The 16,626-nt window shown below is 45.2% G+C and overlaps 1 protein-coding gene across 1 annotated transcript in view; it reads right to left on the bottom strand.

The window, feature by feature from the left end:
* Window positions 1–16,626, bottom strand: part of GCN1 (GCN1 activator of EIF2AK4) — a 69,895-nt gene that overhangs the window by 17,274 nt on the left and 35,995 nt on the right. The window contains exons 27-43 of the mRNA XM_075898120.1: window positions 15,809–15,889; window positions 15,159–15,302; window positions 10,287–10,414; window positions 9,924–10,113; window positions 9,558–9,628; window positions 7,980–8,145; window positions 6,468–6,662; window positions 5,778–6,024; window positions 4,946–5,067; window positions 4,551–4,665; window positions 3,964–4,143; window positions 3,359–3,579; window positions 2,587–2,655; window positions 2,235–2,373; window positions 1,926–2,122; window positions 1,421–1,563; window positions 12–129 (exon numbers count right to left, since the gene is read on the bottom strand). Of these exons, the coding sequence (XP_075754235.1) occupies window positions 12–129; window positions 1,421–1,563; window positions 1,926–2,122; window positions 2,235–2,373; window positions 2,587–2,655; window positions 3,359–3,579; window positions 3,964–4,143; window positions 4,551–4,665; window positions 4,946–5,067; window positions 5,778–6,024; window positions 6,468–6,662; window positions 7,980–8,145; window positions 9,558–9,628; window positions 9,924–10,113; window positions 10,287–10,414; window positions 15,159–15,302; window positions 15,809–15,889 (2,526 nt within the window). The remainder of the gene's footprint in view (window positions 1–11; window positions 130–1,420; window positions 1,564–1,925; window positions 2,123–2,234; window positions 2,374–2,586; window positions 2,656–3,358; window positions 3,580–3,963; window positions 4,144–4,550; window positions 4,666–4,945; window positions 5,068–5,777; window positions 6,025–6,467; window positions 6,663–7,979; window positions 8,146–9,557; window positions 9,629–9,923; window positions 10,114–10,286; window positions 10,415–15,158; window positions 15,303–15,808; window positions 15,890–16,626) is intronic.

Below are 16,626 nucleotides of genomic sequence, written 5' to 3'. Positions count from 1 at the left end.
ACAGCACTTACCTTGTTTGACTGGGCTGTCCCGAAGTTGTCATCCTCTGAGGCAGTTTCTGTTGTCATTTTTCCAGTGACTCCTGAGATGTGGAACAGAAGATCCCCAAGGAGCTGAACTGAGCTAAACCTGACAAAGGGAGAAAGAGCAGGGTCACAGGCAAAAAAAAGAAAACAAGCACTTCCTATCCAAACTGACTCTTATCCTAGGCACTGCCGTGGGAGCAAATGATGGGGGAGAGAACCAGTTAAATGTGAACCAGTATATGAGATGCCATAAAGAGCCTTCCATCAATTTGACTGAGAAAGATCACAGAAAGCTGACAGATTGGAGAGAATTCCAAACTAAAATGGAAATTTGAGAGCCTCAGCGTTACGATGGCAGATCAAAAGATGACAGCTAAGTCTTGATCTGAACTAAAAAGATCAAAATAACCTGTGTACACATATAGTATACTAATATGCATATTTTCACCTCTCTTTAAACTTTAAGAGTAAAAACATCTAAGACGAGGGATGTACAATATCGGATAACTGAACGGTTGTGTAACTGCACAAAATATTGTCAGTTACACGACTATTTGAAAGTTCCCAGGGGCAGGGCTCTTGTACATTTCAAAGTGTCAGTACCGCATAGAGCCTGGGGTCCACGGGGAACTTGCATGGAGCCCAGGGTCAGCGGCTTTTTCATGGAACCTGGGATCAGCTGGAGAGTCTGAAATGCCGCATAGAGTCATCAGCTGACCCTAGCTCCAAACAGCACTGTCACTTTGAAACGCCACAGTGGCAATTCAAAGGGACAGAGTTGCATGGAGCCCAGGATCAGCTGTGCAGCGCTGCCGCTTTGAAATATCTCCTCTTTGCCCCCTTTGCTGTCTCTAACTGATAGAGGCAGCAAGGGGAGGAAAGCGACTAGCTGACTGACTATCCGATAAGCATTTGCTTATCAGATAGTTGACTAGTCCTTAACATCCTTACTCATCACTTGCCATTTTACATAATTAATTTTTGACATTAGCAGCTATGACCAGGGCTCTTTCTACATTGTTTCCACACACAGGGGAATATCTGTTTTAAAACTACTTTGAAAAAAGAAACACAGTATGTGTTTGAGTGTGCTAAATATTACTATAGAATGCTGGAAAAAGCATTTTAAAATTGCCAACTAGCTAAGAGAACCAGCACAAGTGCTTAGCACTACCACATGGGATAAACTGCATGTTCCATATTCCACTCCCGATTCTTAGTATGAGAGTACTACCACAAAGGCAACACACTTAGCCCATGTGTAGAAGGGGAAGCCTGTTGTTTCAAAACAGCCCATACACTTTCTCAAATAGCAACACTGAGAGTCTCTCAACTCACCCAAGGTTCCATTGATAGAAGGATGGTTACTGCAGAGGTAAAAACATATTCCTTACCTTATTCGCCAAAGATCATCAAAGAGGCCTTGCTCCAGCTGAGGCAGGAGAAGAGCGATTGCAGTCTCTGCGTACATGCTGATGATTCTCTGACCAGCACGAAGTGCGGTGTCTCGCACAAATTCATTCTCATCTGCAAGAGCCTAGACCAAGAGACAAATCAGAATAAAGTTTTCAACGTGGAAGAAAATATCAAATAGATGGCACTTGACTTTTACACAATGAGATGGTGCATTCCTCCCCCTCGTCCATTAACAGACATGACTTACAAACCAGTGAATCCCCAGTGGAGACCTATTCCCATTTCCCAGTCTTCTAAGTTAAGCATTTACTAAAAACCACAAACAAAACCCAGCAAACAATGCTATCAAGGACTTTGGAAGAGAAAAGAATAGAATCCACTACGGACAGTGACATGCAAATCTCGATTACTCTACTAGGCATTTAGAAATTCCTGAGACCTCTCCTATCCTTCCCTTTTATAAGACGTCAATCTCCTTCTTACCTTGAGGATGCATGGTATGATTGGCCCGACATAGGGGGTGAACTTGTCTCCAAAGGTGATGGGTAGGTAGTTGAACATCATGATATAACCATCCCGGACATGGGGTGCAATGTCCACTTTGCTGGCTGTAGCTACAATTTCTGGCATGAGTTTCTCCAGTTTTTCTACCCCCAACCCTGCCATGACTTCAGCCAGACCTGAAAAACAACACTCCAATTCAGAACTGACAAACACACAATGACACACAAAATACTGTATTGGCCACGCTAAAAATCTCCAGCACCATTGCTCAGCTCCTGTAAAACTTACCCTGAGCAGCACCAGATCGATCCACTGAACTCTGCTCATATGTCAGTGTCTCCATCAACCATGGCAGTAAATCCTCAAAGCATGACTCCCCCATGCCCTTCACCATGGCTCCTAATGCCTTCGCAGATACCGTACGCACCTAACAGGAAAGAGAGAGGTTTGTAGAGTTGCAAAATAGCTAATCAAAGAAAACCATCAAGACAGAGTCTTCACTCCCTTCCCTGTTCTCTTTTATTGCTCCTCTCACTATTCTAACCACAAATTAGTTTGTGGAAAGATTAGGATTAATCCTAATTTATCAGGGAGAAAGACTCTTCATACTTGAGTACAGCTGTATGCTATCAAGCCTTACCTCAGGTACAGGGTCCAAAAGAGAGGTTTTCAATCCAGGGGTCACACTAGGTAGGTAAGGAGACAGATCCTGAAAGAAAGAGCCCAGTGTTTAAGTGCTGGGATCAAAAAGAAAACTGAGCCTTCAGAATTTCATCTTTCTCTAATAACAAAATTACATATAGCTCTACCCTGGGAGCTTAATATGCTGCCTCCACAGCACTGTCAATAGACAAATTGACTCCATTGTCCCCCACAGCCTTTACAGAACACTAGGTGGGCCAAACAAAAACCTTTCATGCTGATTCATAACATTAATTTTGTTTCCTAAATTAAATCCTGGCCTCTTCCCCCCTCAATGCAATGTTTAATTTTAGAGCGTAAGCAGGAATAAAGGAATAACACACAGATCTTCAATCTATAGTCAGTTCAACTTTTCCTTCTGAGAACACTGAAAATCTCTAAATTAATTCAGAAGTAGTGGATTTATGGAGGCATTTCTCTTAGAGCATAGAGTCGTTTATGAGACTTGTTTGGAGAATGTACATGGCACTACTGGGGAAAGTTTAAAAGTTGATGGTCTCAACCACTCTAAGATTTTCACTTTGCAGAATTCACTTGCTCACTTAACATCCATGTTTAGTCAGTGCAACTGCTCAGAGTTCTCATAATACTCTTACCAAGAACAAAAACCCAGACACCAATAAAATATTCCTAGTCTCTTGCCCGTTAGTCTATTTTTCCTTTCCAAGTGAGTGAAGTGTCTATTTGGAAAGCTCTCCCCAGCATTATACCTTCTGATCAGTCAGGGAGTACATGTTTCCAATGATCTGAGCAGCCATTTTTCTGGTGTCTGTGGAACGATCTTGAAAGGCTCTCTGAACAATGGGCATAATGAGGGCCAGAGACGGAGCATCAATGAAATGGACAAACTTGGTATCCAGCAGAGTCTGAAGGCACTCCTGGGTCTTCCTGGATGGGTCAGTGAGAGCGTCCAACAATACTGGAGCAATTGCTACACAATTCAATATGGGAGAGAAAAATGCTATGTTTGTACATGGAATAGACGAGTGAGACAGCTTCAGCCGCAACTGGTGTCTTCGAATCCACCCAAAAAAGTGCTAATCTTTCTAAAGAATGACAAAATTAGAAATGGCAAAGATAACCCTATTGACACTAGTGAAGAAGATTCAGAGTACATTTAGAAAGCATGAAAACCAGACATCTGTGTTGCGGTTTTCAGGTTATACCTTTCTAAAAATGGATTTTGTTTCAAGTTTACGTGATTCAATAGGATCATAATTTAAAAGGACCCTGCTCTACGACACCGTTATAAGCGAGGATCATATCTCCGCAATCAAACCACTAACATGCACACAAACAGGCACAGAGTTCTTACCCAGGATCTCCGGATTCCTGATAACAGAGCCAATTTGTCTAAGAGCTTGCTGTCCTGCCTTCTGCACTTTCACATGGGAGTCTGTGAGCACTTCCGTGAGCTTTGGCACAATATTTGGCAGGCAGGAAGAGAGCTGTTTTGGGGCACAGTATGCCATAGCCCCCAGCAACTCCACGGACCCTGAACACAGAGTAAGAGAAAATTAATGTCACAGAAGTGACTGGCAATCACAGTGTTCAATGCAAAGTTGGCCCTGCTCCAAGAAACAGTCCAGAAAACACAGACATTGCTGAGAGTATTAAATAAAGGGAAATTTTCAAAACTGTATGCAAGGCAGGGTTTGGCGAGGGAATATCCTTGCTCTTTAGCTACATCAGTAGCCGCAAGACACATTTCTTAGAATCCAGCCACAAGAAAATGCTGCTTGAATATGTTCTGAGACATATGATAAACAAAGCATTCATTCAAAACGCTGTATGTTCCATTGCAGCATAACAAAAAGAACAAGATCGGGCAGTGTGCACTCAGCCAGACAAGTGAACTTCATGCTCTTTTGAGCTACAGCAGAGACAAACACTAGTCCATACCAGCTTTGGTTCTCCAAGATTCCTCCTCAAGTGCCGCCAGAAGCGATGGTAGCACCAGCTTCACCCCATGAGCACTGAGATTGCTCATCACTGCTTTGGCACAGTCATCTGCAGCCTCAGAGGAGGAAAGAGGACACTTATAATCTGCCTCAATGCTAGTTTCATCTGCTCCTGTAAAGAGCCAGTGGGACCCTGGCCCTAATGCACAACAGTGTGCAAGTCCAACAGTGCAGCTAGTTGAAAGACAGCCCCATTCCTCCAATGGAATATGATGCTATTGATTATCAATTAAATCAAGTTCTACTAGCTTTGTCCAAGGGTTTGTTGGTTTCTTTACTTAAACAGTTAAGCAGAATAGGAATAGTTTTTGCTGTTAACTCCCAGGAACCTCTTACCTCTCGCACATACTGGTTTCCATCTCCAAAACAAAGCAGCAAATGGGGTAACACGTGAACCACATAGGGCTCAAAGAGCTTCCCAAGCATGGTGCAGAGCATCTCAAAGGCAAACAGTGCCCCTAGAGAAACAGATAGGATAATGAGGAAATAACACACCACCCTAAGCGAGATCAGAAGTGAAGACCAGATTCGCCTGAGGAGCCAATAGATAATTTTTTTGTGGGAAACTCTGATCCAGAAGCCTCTGGGGCATTCCTTCTCCTCCTAAACCAGAGGGGAGTTTTGTGTCGGGGACTCTTGCTCCCAGAGACAGCACAGAGGTGGACACATTAAAAATGCACCTTCTAAGTCCCAGCGTAAGTTAGGATCAGACTGAAGGAAAGAGAAATAAGGATGGGAAAGCATTCATCAGTAAATGCAATGAAGAGGTTTTAAAAACCCACTGCCACCCCTGGGCCAGCTAACTTATATATAATTACTGCACTGAGGAGAGGAAGATCCTCTCTAGCAACACACTCATCTGAGATGGGAGAGAGGTGAGACAGGATACACTCAGAGACTAAGACCCTTTCCCCTTTTCTACAGTGTGGTGATATTTGGAGGAGGGGAAAAGGAGGTTAAAATACAATAGAAATCAAGGTTTCAGGAGACCCACATTTCCTACTCTTAACAGTATCAAATCAGGAAATAAAGAGTAACCACATACAGGATTTCCTATGAAAGTCAGCCAGTCCTAAGTAAATGGATGAAGTATAAGTCTGGGACAAGTGTCAGCAGATCAAATATAGACAGCTTGACAGAAATGGAGAGGAGAATGTCTGCCGCTCACCCTCTCGCCGGCGGAAATTCTTCTTATCCTGAATGGCGTCAGTCAGCGTGGTCATCATCTTCTGCTGTTTGAGAGAGAGGATGCCAAGGCCTTTCACCAGCCCTGCCAGTCCATAAGCTGCACCTTTGCGCTCAGCATACTTATCAGACTCTAAAAGCAGCTGCATTAGCTTCTGTATCATCCCTCCTGCATCATCTTTAATGGCAGGCACAAGAGGCGGTAAACAGCTAGCCACGGATTCCTGGACCTACAGAAAATACCACTATTTAGCAAACAGATCACAAGGTGGCATGTCACTAACCCAATAACTGGTCCCCCACTCATTTTTCTGATCCACTAGTATGTGCCCAGTGATAGGTTTCTGCCTTCTCATGTTTGTCCGCATAGTATAACTTAGAGCAGTGTTTTCCAACATTTTTTATATTTGGACTCCTAAAAAATTTCCAATGGAGATTTCACTTTGGAAATCTTAAACACAGTTTGTGGACCCTGTGGTATCTGGACCACAGACTTAGAGAATATCCATTCCCTTTTTAATCCTCTTAAGCCATTGCTCTACCTCACTACTATTGTCATGCCTGGAGTCCATTTTCCCAGCACAGGAATGACCATGAGTCAGGGTTGGCAGAGAGTCATGGAATCCCTGAAAGAGTCAGAGAATTAACCTGGCTCCTGAAAAAGAGGAGGTACCTGTTGGGATGGAGTGGACAGTGCTGCTATCAGTTTGGCAACAATTGGTTTCACTTTAGGGTCACTCTTGTCCAAATGTTTTGCCAGGGAGCCCATCAGAATGACCACACTCTGTCTGACAGCATCGTAGTTGGCATCATTTGGAGCATTTTTCAGGAATTCTTCAAACACCGGCAAGAGAGAGTTAACATTTTCCTGAAAGATCAAATTTAGAACGTGTCACCTGCTACGAGAGTCACAGAGTCACCTCAGAGAGAGGTTTGTCTTGCTCCAACATTGCTGGTTATCTTTATCAGAGACAAAAACCATGCAAACAATTTACAGTATTTAGAACATGGGGCATCCTACGAGCTAGGATTATTTCCTGGGAAAGAACAGCTTGTTCTTAAATATTTATTTAAAAAAAAAAAAAGAGAGAGAGAGAGAGAGAGAGAGAGACATACACACAACCAGCCAGCATATGCCCCATGGGATACCAGCGCAAAGCCTCTAATCATGGGGAGGTCAGTCCCCCGTGGACAGAGGCTGCTGGTGGTAGGGGACTCCTTGGGAATGGGATCAGAATGCACTGGCTGCTGGCCCTGCCCCAGGGACTATTGAACCATCATATATCCATTAACATTTGATGCAGTTACACGATTACTCAATTACTCGCTAGCTAACAACTCTATTCAGCACTTACTCTCGTGTCCCTGAATTAGTAGAAACAGATGGAAGAGGAAAGTGCATCTCATGTTCCTCATCTGGTGAGTAAGAAGGCACACAAACTAGTGGTGAAAATACTCAAGTTTTCTCCTGGACTATAGGAAGTTGTGGGGGCAGGAGGGAGGGGAGAGGAGCAGGGGATGAGGGAGAGTCCACAAAAATATCCCTGAAACCTGGATGAGGGATTTCAGACAGGGTGCAGTGTGTTGGCTTTGACAACTCAACTTTTCTTGACAGATCTACACTCCACCTACTTGTGAAATACTTGTATTTTTTTTGCTACAATAATCTTGGGGATTTATACGATTCATTTCTAAAATGCCAAAGGATGTATGGTTGTATGCAATGTCTCCTACATCTTGTATACAGATATTGATAAATATAGGGTGTTGTATATACAGTTCTCGAATGCTGGCATCGTGAGATTAAAGCAGCTATGGTTATACATGTGACATCTTGTCAGACAAAGCCAACCTGACACATCTTCCCAGCAGTTACTGTTATTTTCCTTTCAAGCAAAGGCCTATAGTCCAATTCTGATTTATTGGTCTAATTTTAGACCATTTCAGTTCCAGACACTTCAAGGGAAGGACCCCCGCTTTACAATCACAAGTGAAAGCTGACTCTTAGGCTCTTACGTTTGTATTGATCACTACTGGAACAATTTTAAAATACCTTAGAGAAATTCTCATCAGATATAAGTTTTCAACAGTTGCTTTGAACCATTGGCCTCACCTAATATAGACAATATCCAACTCCCAACTTACATTTACCCCCATTGATAAGGGAAGAAGAATCTGAGCTTACCTTGCCATGAGTGTTGAGTGTAGAAAGAGCTGCATCTAGCATGCACTTCCGGACCTCAGGATTACGGTCATTAAGAGCATCAGGTACGAAGAACTGAAAAAGGGGCTTCACCTGAGAACTATCCAGGTACTGAGAGAGTTTGTTCAAGGCCAAGGCTATGCCACATCTGTATAAAAAATGTATTTGTGTGAATTTGGCTTCCATGACTCATATCAGTGACCTTTTAGCTACCACACTTCCAGTTTCAACAGTTAACAGAGAACACACTAGGGAACTGCAACACTTTGGATATCTTAGAAGCTGTGTCAAAGTGATGGGACACAGTGGGATCCCAAAGTGATGATACCAGAGTAGCAACAACCATTCACTTTCAGCTCCCTGCTGCAAGTTTCCAAAGGAAGAATAATCTGGCATTCATACAGCAACTAGCATCGGAAGGATCTCAAGCACTTTATACAAACCCAGACACAAGAATTAGGGACGTAAAATCCCGGTTAATCAGTTAATCCGTTAAACATTAGAGTAACATAATGTTCAATTGGTTAACTGATTAAGCAGGATCTCACTGCTCCAGCCTCCCAACCCCAAGCTGGGGCTAGCTCTGCTTGTTCTCAGACACTGCCATGCTTGGGATGGAGCAGTCATTGCCTGAGCTATGGCCGGGCCACCGTGGATTAGAGATGTAAGTGACTAGTTGATTAGTTAACTACACCCAATAAACCTAGGCTTACCAGGTAGTTGAGTCACTACTTGACTGTTGCTTCTCCACACCCTTGCTGCCTCTAACCCGCTGCAGCTCTGCAGTTTCCTCCCTTATCAACTAACTGAGTAGTCGATGGAAATTCCATCGACTACTCTATTAGCTGATTAAATGTAATTTAACATCCTTACTGCAGACAGGCTACTCTGGATGCTCGGAGTAGCCTCTTTCTGTGGCAGGCCCTGCAGGTCTGGTGCAGTCCCCTGCCCACAGCACTGGTAAGCATCACCCATTAATGGCAATGCTTACCGGTTAACTTTTCACATCCCTAACAAGGATCACTTCATGTCACTGAAACGCAGTAACTGTATAACAGTGCACATTGACACTAAGGAACAGGTTCATTTAAGGGAAGTAGTGAACAACCAGCTGTCCATTTAAAACTATAGAAAGCATTTAAGTGGGCAGAATGTTATTATCCAAGTTGGAATTTGTCCAGTTCACAAAGGCTAGCACTGCTGCTCTTCTTGAAACAACTGTTTGAGCACAGAACAGAGATTGAGAATCAAGCCATTTTGACAGGAAAAGATTCTGTTCTTATGAGACTGAGTGGGATACAATTCTGAAGCCAATAGTGATGGATCTGGAAATGTTCCAGTAGAACATGCAAAGCCGTATTCGTCTGCACAGCCTGGTCCAGAGAGACAAGTGTCCCATAACAGGGGAGACTATGTAATTGCCAGTTAGTACAAATGCAAAGGGTTTACTCCTCAAACACTCGTGGACCCAAAAATGTCCTATCTGCTACAACAAGATGAGCAAAAAACTGAACCATCTCATTTAGTTCTGAAAGCACAGAATTAGAAGAGAGAGAATACCTTGCTTCCCACTGGTCAGGTGGAGACTCAGATATCACCCGTCCCAGAGCATCCAAAACTGGAGGTGGCCTCTGTGAGTGAAGAAAAGGATACATTTAACAAACACATCTTCTCAAGGGGACACACAAAGATAAGGGGAAAAAACCAAAGTTCTACAATAGAAGTTTATTAGCAGCTCAGGTCTACTTAGCCTAGACAATTTAGATCCATGATTCTTCCTACATCTGCGATGCCACATTTAACAAAAAACAAAGGGCACGTAGGACGGTACCAACAGAAGAATGTGGTAAGTACACAGACTAAAGGGGTATAATACTGAGCATGGATGGCTTGTCTCTGTAACTCCACACTACAGCAGCAACTTACATAGAGCTTCTCCTGGTAAATCTCGATAAGTTTGCTCATGACTTCAGCAGCTTGGTTTCGATACTGCTCTACAGCTTTGGAGAGAGCCTCAGCACCAGCTTGCCGCACTGCTTCCTCATAGTAGATAACATCTTTGATCAGCAGGGAACAGAGATCAGGCTGCAAATCCAGACTCATAGATTCCCAGAGCCTGTAGGTTACACAAAGAGGATCTTTCTTCAGACAACTAGAGATTCCCCCTAAACACAGAACACCAGTCTGATCTAAAGGTGCACCCTTTTGGGGACAGGGCCTAAACAGATCCATGTGGGAAGATGAATAAGAATCACTGCTACAATCCACCAAATAGAATACAGATCTCACCTCTCTGCCTGTTTTCTAATCTCATCTTCCACATCAAACTTCACCACCCAGAGCCGGCGCAGCAGATTCAATCCATTCTTTTCATCACTGTCGGGTGTTGGTAGCACCATCTGCAGCTCCATTAGTCCCTGAATGAAATGAAAGGACCTTAGTGCAAATGTCTGGTGTCCATAGCTATCTCTAGCAAAGATGACCTTGAATCACAATATAGGAAATCTTCCATGTAAAGGAAAATTAGAGATTAACTTTCTGCTGAAGAGTGTCTTGACACTTCCTTTTTCCAAAATCTGTCACAAAATCAGAGACTGGGTTTTAGATAAACAATGGGAGTGGAAGAGGGGAAAACCATTTCAATTTTAGTCTGTGCGCGCCATCTCTCAGCCACACTGGGGGTATGTCTACACTACAAAGTTAGTTCGAACTAACGGACGTTAGTTCGAACTAACTTTAATAGGTGCTACACTAGCGCTCCGCTAGTTCGAATTTGAATCGAACTAGCGGAGCGCTTAGTTCGAACTAGGTAAACCTCATTTTACGAGGACTAACGCCTAGTTCGAACTAGCTAGTTCGAACTAAGGGCTGTGTAGCCCTTTAGTTCGAACTAGTGGGAGGCTAGCCCTCCCCAGGTTTCCCTGGTGGCCACTCTGGCCAACACCAGGGAAACTCTATGCCCCCCTCCCAGCCCCGGACCCCTTAAAGGGGCACGGGCTGGCTACGGTGCCCGTGCCAGGTGCAAGCCTGCCAGCACCCAGCTAGCAGACCCTGCACCTGGCACGGCACAGAGCCACCCACCCGATGCCCCCCAGCCCACCCCCTCTTGCCGGGACCAGGCTGGCGGCTCCCGGGAGCTTGCCCTGGACCGCAAGAGGCGGGCACCTTCCTGGGCTAGTGCGGACATCGTGGACCTCGTCCACGATCTCCGCACTAGGCACAGGAAAGTGGCCGTCTAGGGCAGGAGAGCTGCCAGCCTGGCCACCCAGGACCAGGTGTGCATGAAAATCAAGGGGGTCCACTGAGACCCCCGACACTGAGCCCTGAGCTTACAATGGCCGTACTGGGTCAGACCAAAGGTCCATCTAGCCCAGTAGCCTGTCTGCCGACAGCGGCCAACCCTAGGGACCCTGGAGGGGATGGACCGAAGACAATGACCAAGCCATTTGTCTCGTGCCATCCCTCTCCAGCCTTCCACAAACTTTGGGCAGGGACACCACTCCTACCCTCTGGCTAATAGGACTCCATTGACCCAACCTCCATCACTTTATCTCACTTCCCTTTAAACTCTGTTCTAGTTGTAGCCTTCACAGCCTCCTGCAGCAAGGAGTTCCACAGGTTAACTATTTGCTTTGTCAAGAACAACAACTTTCTCTTACTAGTTTCAAGCCTGCTACCCATTCCTTTCCTTTGGTGTCCTCTAGTCCTTCTTTATGGGAACTCAGGAAGAACTTTTCTGAATGCACACTCTCCACCCAACCCCTGCTTTTAGAGACCTCTATCCTGTCCCCCCTCCGTCTCCTCTTTTCTAAGCTGAACAGTCCCAGTCTCTGTAGCCTTTCTTCATCTGGGACCTGTTCCCAACCCCTGATCATGTTAGTTGCCCTCCCCTCTCCCAGCCTTTCTCTTCCCCTCTCCCACCTCCTTTTCCCAGTCTCCCCCAGTTTTTTTCAATAAAGACAGAGTCAATGTTGGAAGAAACGTTATCTTTATTTTGTACATCAATAAGAAGGGGGGCTAGGGAAGGGTAAGTGGAAGGAGGTGAGGGAGGAATGGGGTACGAGCCCCCAATGGGGAGGACTGGGCTGGCTCTGTGGGCTTCTGAGGGTGGAAGCTCTCCTGCAGCCCCCCAATTACTCCCTCTCCCCAGATGGCAGCCTGCGGCAAGTGCAGCCGGGCTGATGGCCGAGTGGTGTGATGTGCCCAGTGTGGGCACTCAGGGCACTCCAAGCCAGAACTTCTTTGCAAGCGGGGCACCCCTGAGAACTGTGTGTCCGGGGTGGGGGTCGGGACCCTTTAAGCGCAGCCCTCGGCTAGCCTGAGACAGCATCTCCATGCTCTAAGTCCTCCTTTTATGCCCTGCCAGCACTGCTTCCGGCCATCCTTAAGCCCTGTTCAGAGTCCACTCAATGTGGACTTACTAGTTCGAACTAGCAAAACGCTAGTTCGAACTAGTTTTTAGTTCTAGATGCGTTAGTTCGAACTAGCTTAGTTCGAATTAACTAATTCGAACTAAGTTAGTTCGAACTAACTTTGTAGTGTAGACATACCCAAAGAGACTAATATTTGATTAAAGAACCAATTCAGGACTCTCACAGAAAAGAAGTGTTGAATGCACCTTTCTGAAGAACAGATTTTGCAGTTTAAAAGGGCTATATTGCCGAAAGTTGCTCAATAATTACTAATAAAACAGTGACTGAGGACTAAAGAGGAGGAGGTGAGAGAACATAAGACCAATGTAATTAGGTATAGCAGCCAAGCAAGTAGCTCTCAGCTGCTTTGAAGTCCAGACCCAGATAATTGCCCATTAAAAGACAGAAATCATGCCCATAATGAATAGGACAATATACAGTAATTTGCAATTGTTGCCATGGTGAGAAATACCATAAAAGGAGCAAGAATTATCTAAGTAATGCTGCACACATTTTGAGGAAAATGCTTGCCTGGTTTTCCACAGGAAAGCACCAAGAAGTACAGTTTTAGAAGGTACAGTAAAACTCCATTGGTCCGGCATCCAATGCTCTGGCACTCCTGATTGTCCGGCACCATTGGGAACCTGGAAGTGCTTGGGGCAGCCGGACAATTGGAGCTGCTCTGTGCCCGGCTTCCCCATTCAGCCGCAGCTGAAACTGACCAGCAGCTGAATCGGGGAAGCTGGGGGCAGAGCAGCTGAGGTGCTGCTGGGTTGGTCCTGTAGCGCCACCCCTCAGTGCTGCGGGACCAACCTGGCAGCACCCCAGCTGCTCTGCCCCAGGCATCCCCAAGAGCAGTTGGGATGCCCCCGGGGATGGTCTCGCAGCGCCAAGGGGCGGCGCTACCAGACCAACCCGGCAGCACCCCAGCTGCTCTGTTGCAGGAGTCCCCGATTCAGCCGCTGCTGAAACTGACCAGCAGCGGCTGAATCGGGGATGCCTGGGGCAGAGACAGACTATCGGAAGGGAGGGCTGTGAGGGGTCTGGGGTGGCATCCCCCCCACCCCACCCTAGACCCCTCATAGCCCCCCCTTCTGATAGTCCGTCATATCTGATAATCCGGCACCCCCTGGGTCCTAAAGGTGCCGGATTATTGGAAGTTTACTGGATATAGCAATCGTATACTATGCTAGGAGGAAAGTTATTCTTCAAAGTTAATTCCATGCCAGGATTCAAGGGAAATAAAAGCACCAGGGCAGCTAAACTGGTTCTTCCTTCACAAGACCTGTGCTCTTTTGAGCTGGATAATGAAACACCAGCATAACAAACTATACAAAACAAGCTTCATTAAAACAATGTTAGGATTGCAAATCAAGTACTCCAAGGCTTAGAGAGGTCAGAATGAAGATTGTATGTAAAACTTTGCCAGTGAGTTTCACAGATACTTATTGACAAAGAAATATATATAAAAAAAACCGTAAGGAATACTGTGTTACATTCCAAGTTCAGGAGGGGAGTGTTCTTTAGTGGTTACAGACTCTTTTGCGTTTTTCATCTTCATGCTTGATACTACTCCTCCCTCAGTGTAAGTCTCCTTTCTCTCCAAATCCCAGTCTTTCCCCAACTCTGGCTCCTCCTCCCAAGTTTCCCACTATAATCCTCTCTTAGTCATCCCTTCCTCCAGACCCTGTCTCGACTGACCAGTCTCAGTATCCATCTGCTCTTTGCACCAGTTCCCAGACCCAGTGTTCCACTCACTACTCCTGCTCTTCCTCCCAGTCTGCTCCTTTCATACTCCACACTGAGTCTGGCTCTTGTCCTTTCTGCATTTGAGTCAAAAAACCACCTCTTCCACGTTGCTCAGATGCCAGCAAGAGCAGCACTGGGCAGACAAAAGTCTTGCCACTCTCAGTTCCTGTGCCTGGTGCCACAGTGGTGAGCAGCAATTGCCAGGAAAGGTCTGTTTGGCTCCTGCAGCCATGGGATACAGCATGCCCTATGCAAAGAGACTTCAGAAAACTTAGCTGCCAAAAGGCTAACAAGTCTCGATTGAAGGTTTGCAAACAGTTTTTTCCAAGACTTATAACTTGGCCAAAATTTGGGCAGGTATTCTTGTTTTGTTTTAACATAAGGACAGGAAGAGAGACATCCCCGGCACCAGCGGGATCCCCTCCTGCCAAATTTAATCCCTGCTCCAAAGCATGGGGATGCATGAGCTTCTCAGGAAATCTGTAGTAGGAATTTTTAACTTGGACAAAGCAATCTCTTGTCCCCTTCTCAGAAGTGGCTGACCCGCTTTTGCTGAAATTCTCTAAAAACTTTCAGCCTGAGGTGGACACAAAAGATCTCAGCCCAAACGGCCCGAAGTTTAGCAAAGTTATAAGGAACCAGAAATAAGGTCTTGTGATGTTATGCACCAGGCAACCTTTACTATACTATTGTGCTACCAGGCCTCCTTTAGTAATTGCATTATTAAAGGCAATCAGAATATTAAAGCTTTATGCGGCTGTATGGGAGAGAAGACGGGGAGGAGCCAAAGCTGCTATTTGAACCACAAACCCAGTGCAGACCCTTTAGCACAATTAACAATGTTCTGACTGTCCACAGTGGGAACATACAGTAGTCACTGTTTCCTCCTACTGAGTTTAGCCCAGAGACCCACTTAACAAATGGAAACTATCCCAATCAGGGGCTTGTTGCCTCCACAAAGAGTTTCAGTGGGAAGTCAAAACAAATGTTTCACGCCTACCCTGAGAGCTGCATCTCGAACATTCATGCATGGAGACTGCAGGGCCTGGAGTAACACATCAATCTCCTCCTGTTCTGCATAGGCACAGCCATCCTCTCCACTGCTGCTGGCACACAGAGCTGTCAGCGTGTTGGACGCCAGAACCTGAAACACAATTACAAAGCGTTCGAGAACCCATTGCTAGCCTTCTGTCCCACTGCACTGGTCATCCACAAAGTGTAGGTGGGTAAATCTATGTTGCAATAAAGGAAACAAAATCTAACAGACAGACTGTAGGCAGTGTAACATACAGCCAGGCAAAGACTTGGTTCTGTGCTTTCTAGCTGTGAAAGGCATTTCTGCTTCTCTTCCCCATCAGCATCCTGACTGGTACAGAATGAGACACCCGTACACCACTTTGCTGCAGGAACAAGAATCACTACATAAGGTCTAGAGGAAATTAGAAGGGACAAACTTGGGAAGAAATGGGGAAGAACTAATAGAGCAATGTTATGCTCAGATACTGACACTATGAAAACAGCTGGTGGTAGATGAATATCTATGAAGCACCAGCACCGGAGATTTAGAATTGACGAATAGATTTCCTAGGTTCAGCTGTTGATGCAGTTTTGCCTGGGGGTTTACATCACCAGACCAGGTGGACAGCTCACCTGTAACCGTGGAGAACCTGTTCCAATCACCCTGGTCAGCAGCAGCAGCATATCTGTGCGAGGCAGTAACTCGGGGCCATTCTAGGAAGTGGGGGAAAGTAACATCTTGTCAAATAACTCGTTCAAACGTAACCCCAAAAGTTAACAGAGAAAATCCAGCGCTAATACATTAGCCGGGCAGGAAGGAAATCCACTCCAATGCCCGCTGTACCCCTCCTATACCAGTGAGAAAATTACCTTGAATCATTACATCTGACACACAGCAGGAATCTGCTTTATCTATTTCAGAATGTAACATTCCTAGGAATTAATTCAAACTAATATACAAATCTAATATACAAATTGGCTATCTATCTGGCAGATGCTGGGATAGTGACCAGCCTAGGTAATTCAGTACTAAGAAGATAGATACCTTGAGAATATCAGAGAGAGAGACATTGAGGGACTTCAGAAGGGAAAGTAGTATTTGATTAAGCTATTTACGAGTAGTGACAGTTAGATCCTCTACCATCAAATAAGGACAGGGAAAAGAATTGGACAAGGAGAAATCAGATTATTTGTGTTGCACCAAATATGTTCAAAAGACGACCACACAGAGCCTAAGAGGTTGTGAAATAGACAGCAGATACTCGCTACAAACCCTCTTCTACTTGCCAGCGTGTGAATTCTGTCAAAGCAACAAGTTTCAGACTGAGTATCCAGAAACAGGGGATACAGAAACAATCAGCAGAAGGGAGCTTGGGAAACTGCTTCACTGATCTTAAAGAAGCAAGCTGGGCAAGATTATCTTTTACTGGTCCAAATTCTGTTGGAGAGAG

Source organism: Pelodiscus sinensis, chromosome 15 (genome assembly GCF_049634645.1).
Source record: "Pelodiscus sinensis isolate JC-2024 chromosome 15, ASM4963464v1, whole genome shotgun sequence".
In the NCBI taxonomy this organism is placed as follows: domain Eukaryota; kingdom Metazoa; phylum Chordata; order Testudines; family Trionychidae; genus Pelodiscus; species Pelodiscus sinensis.
The sequence above is the reverse complement of the archived record's forward strand: the minus strand, read 5'-3'. Positions and strand labels throughout refer to the sequence as shown.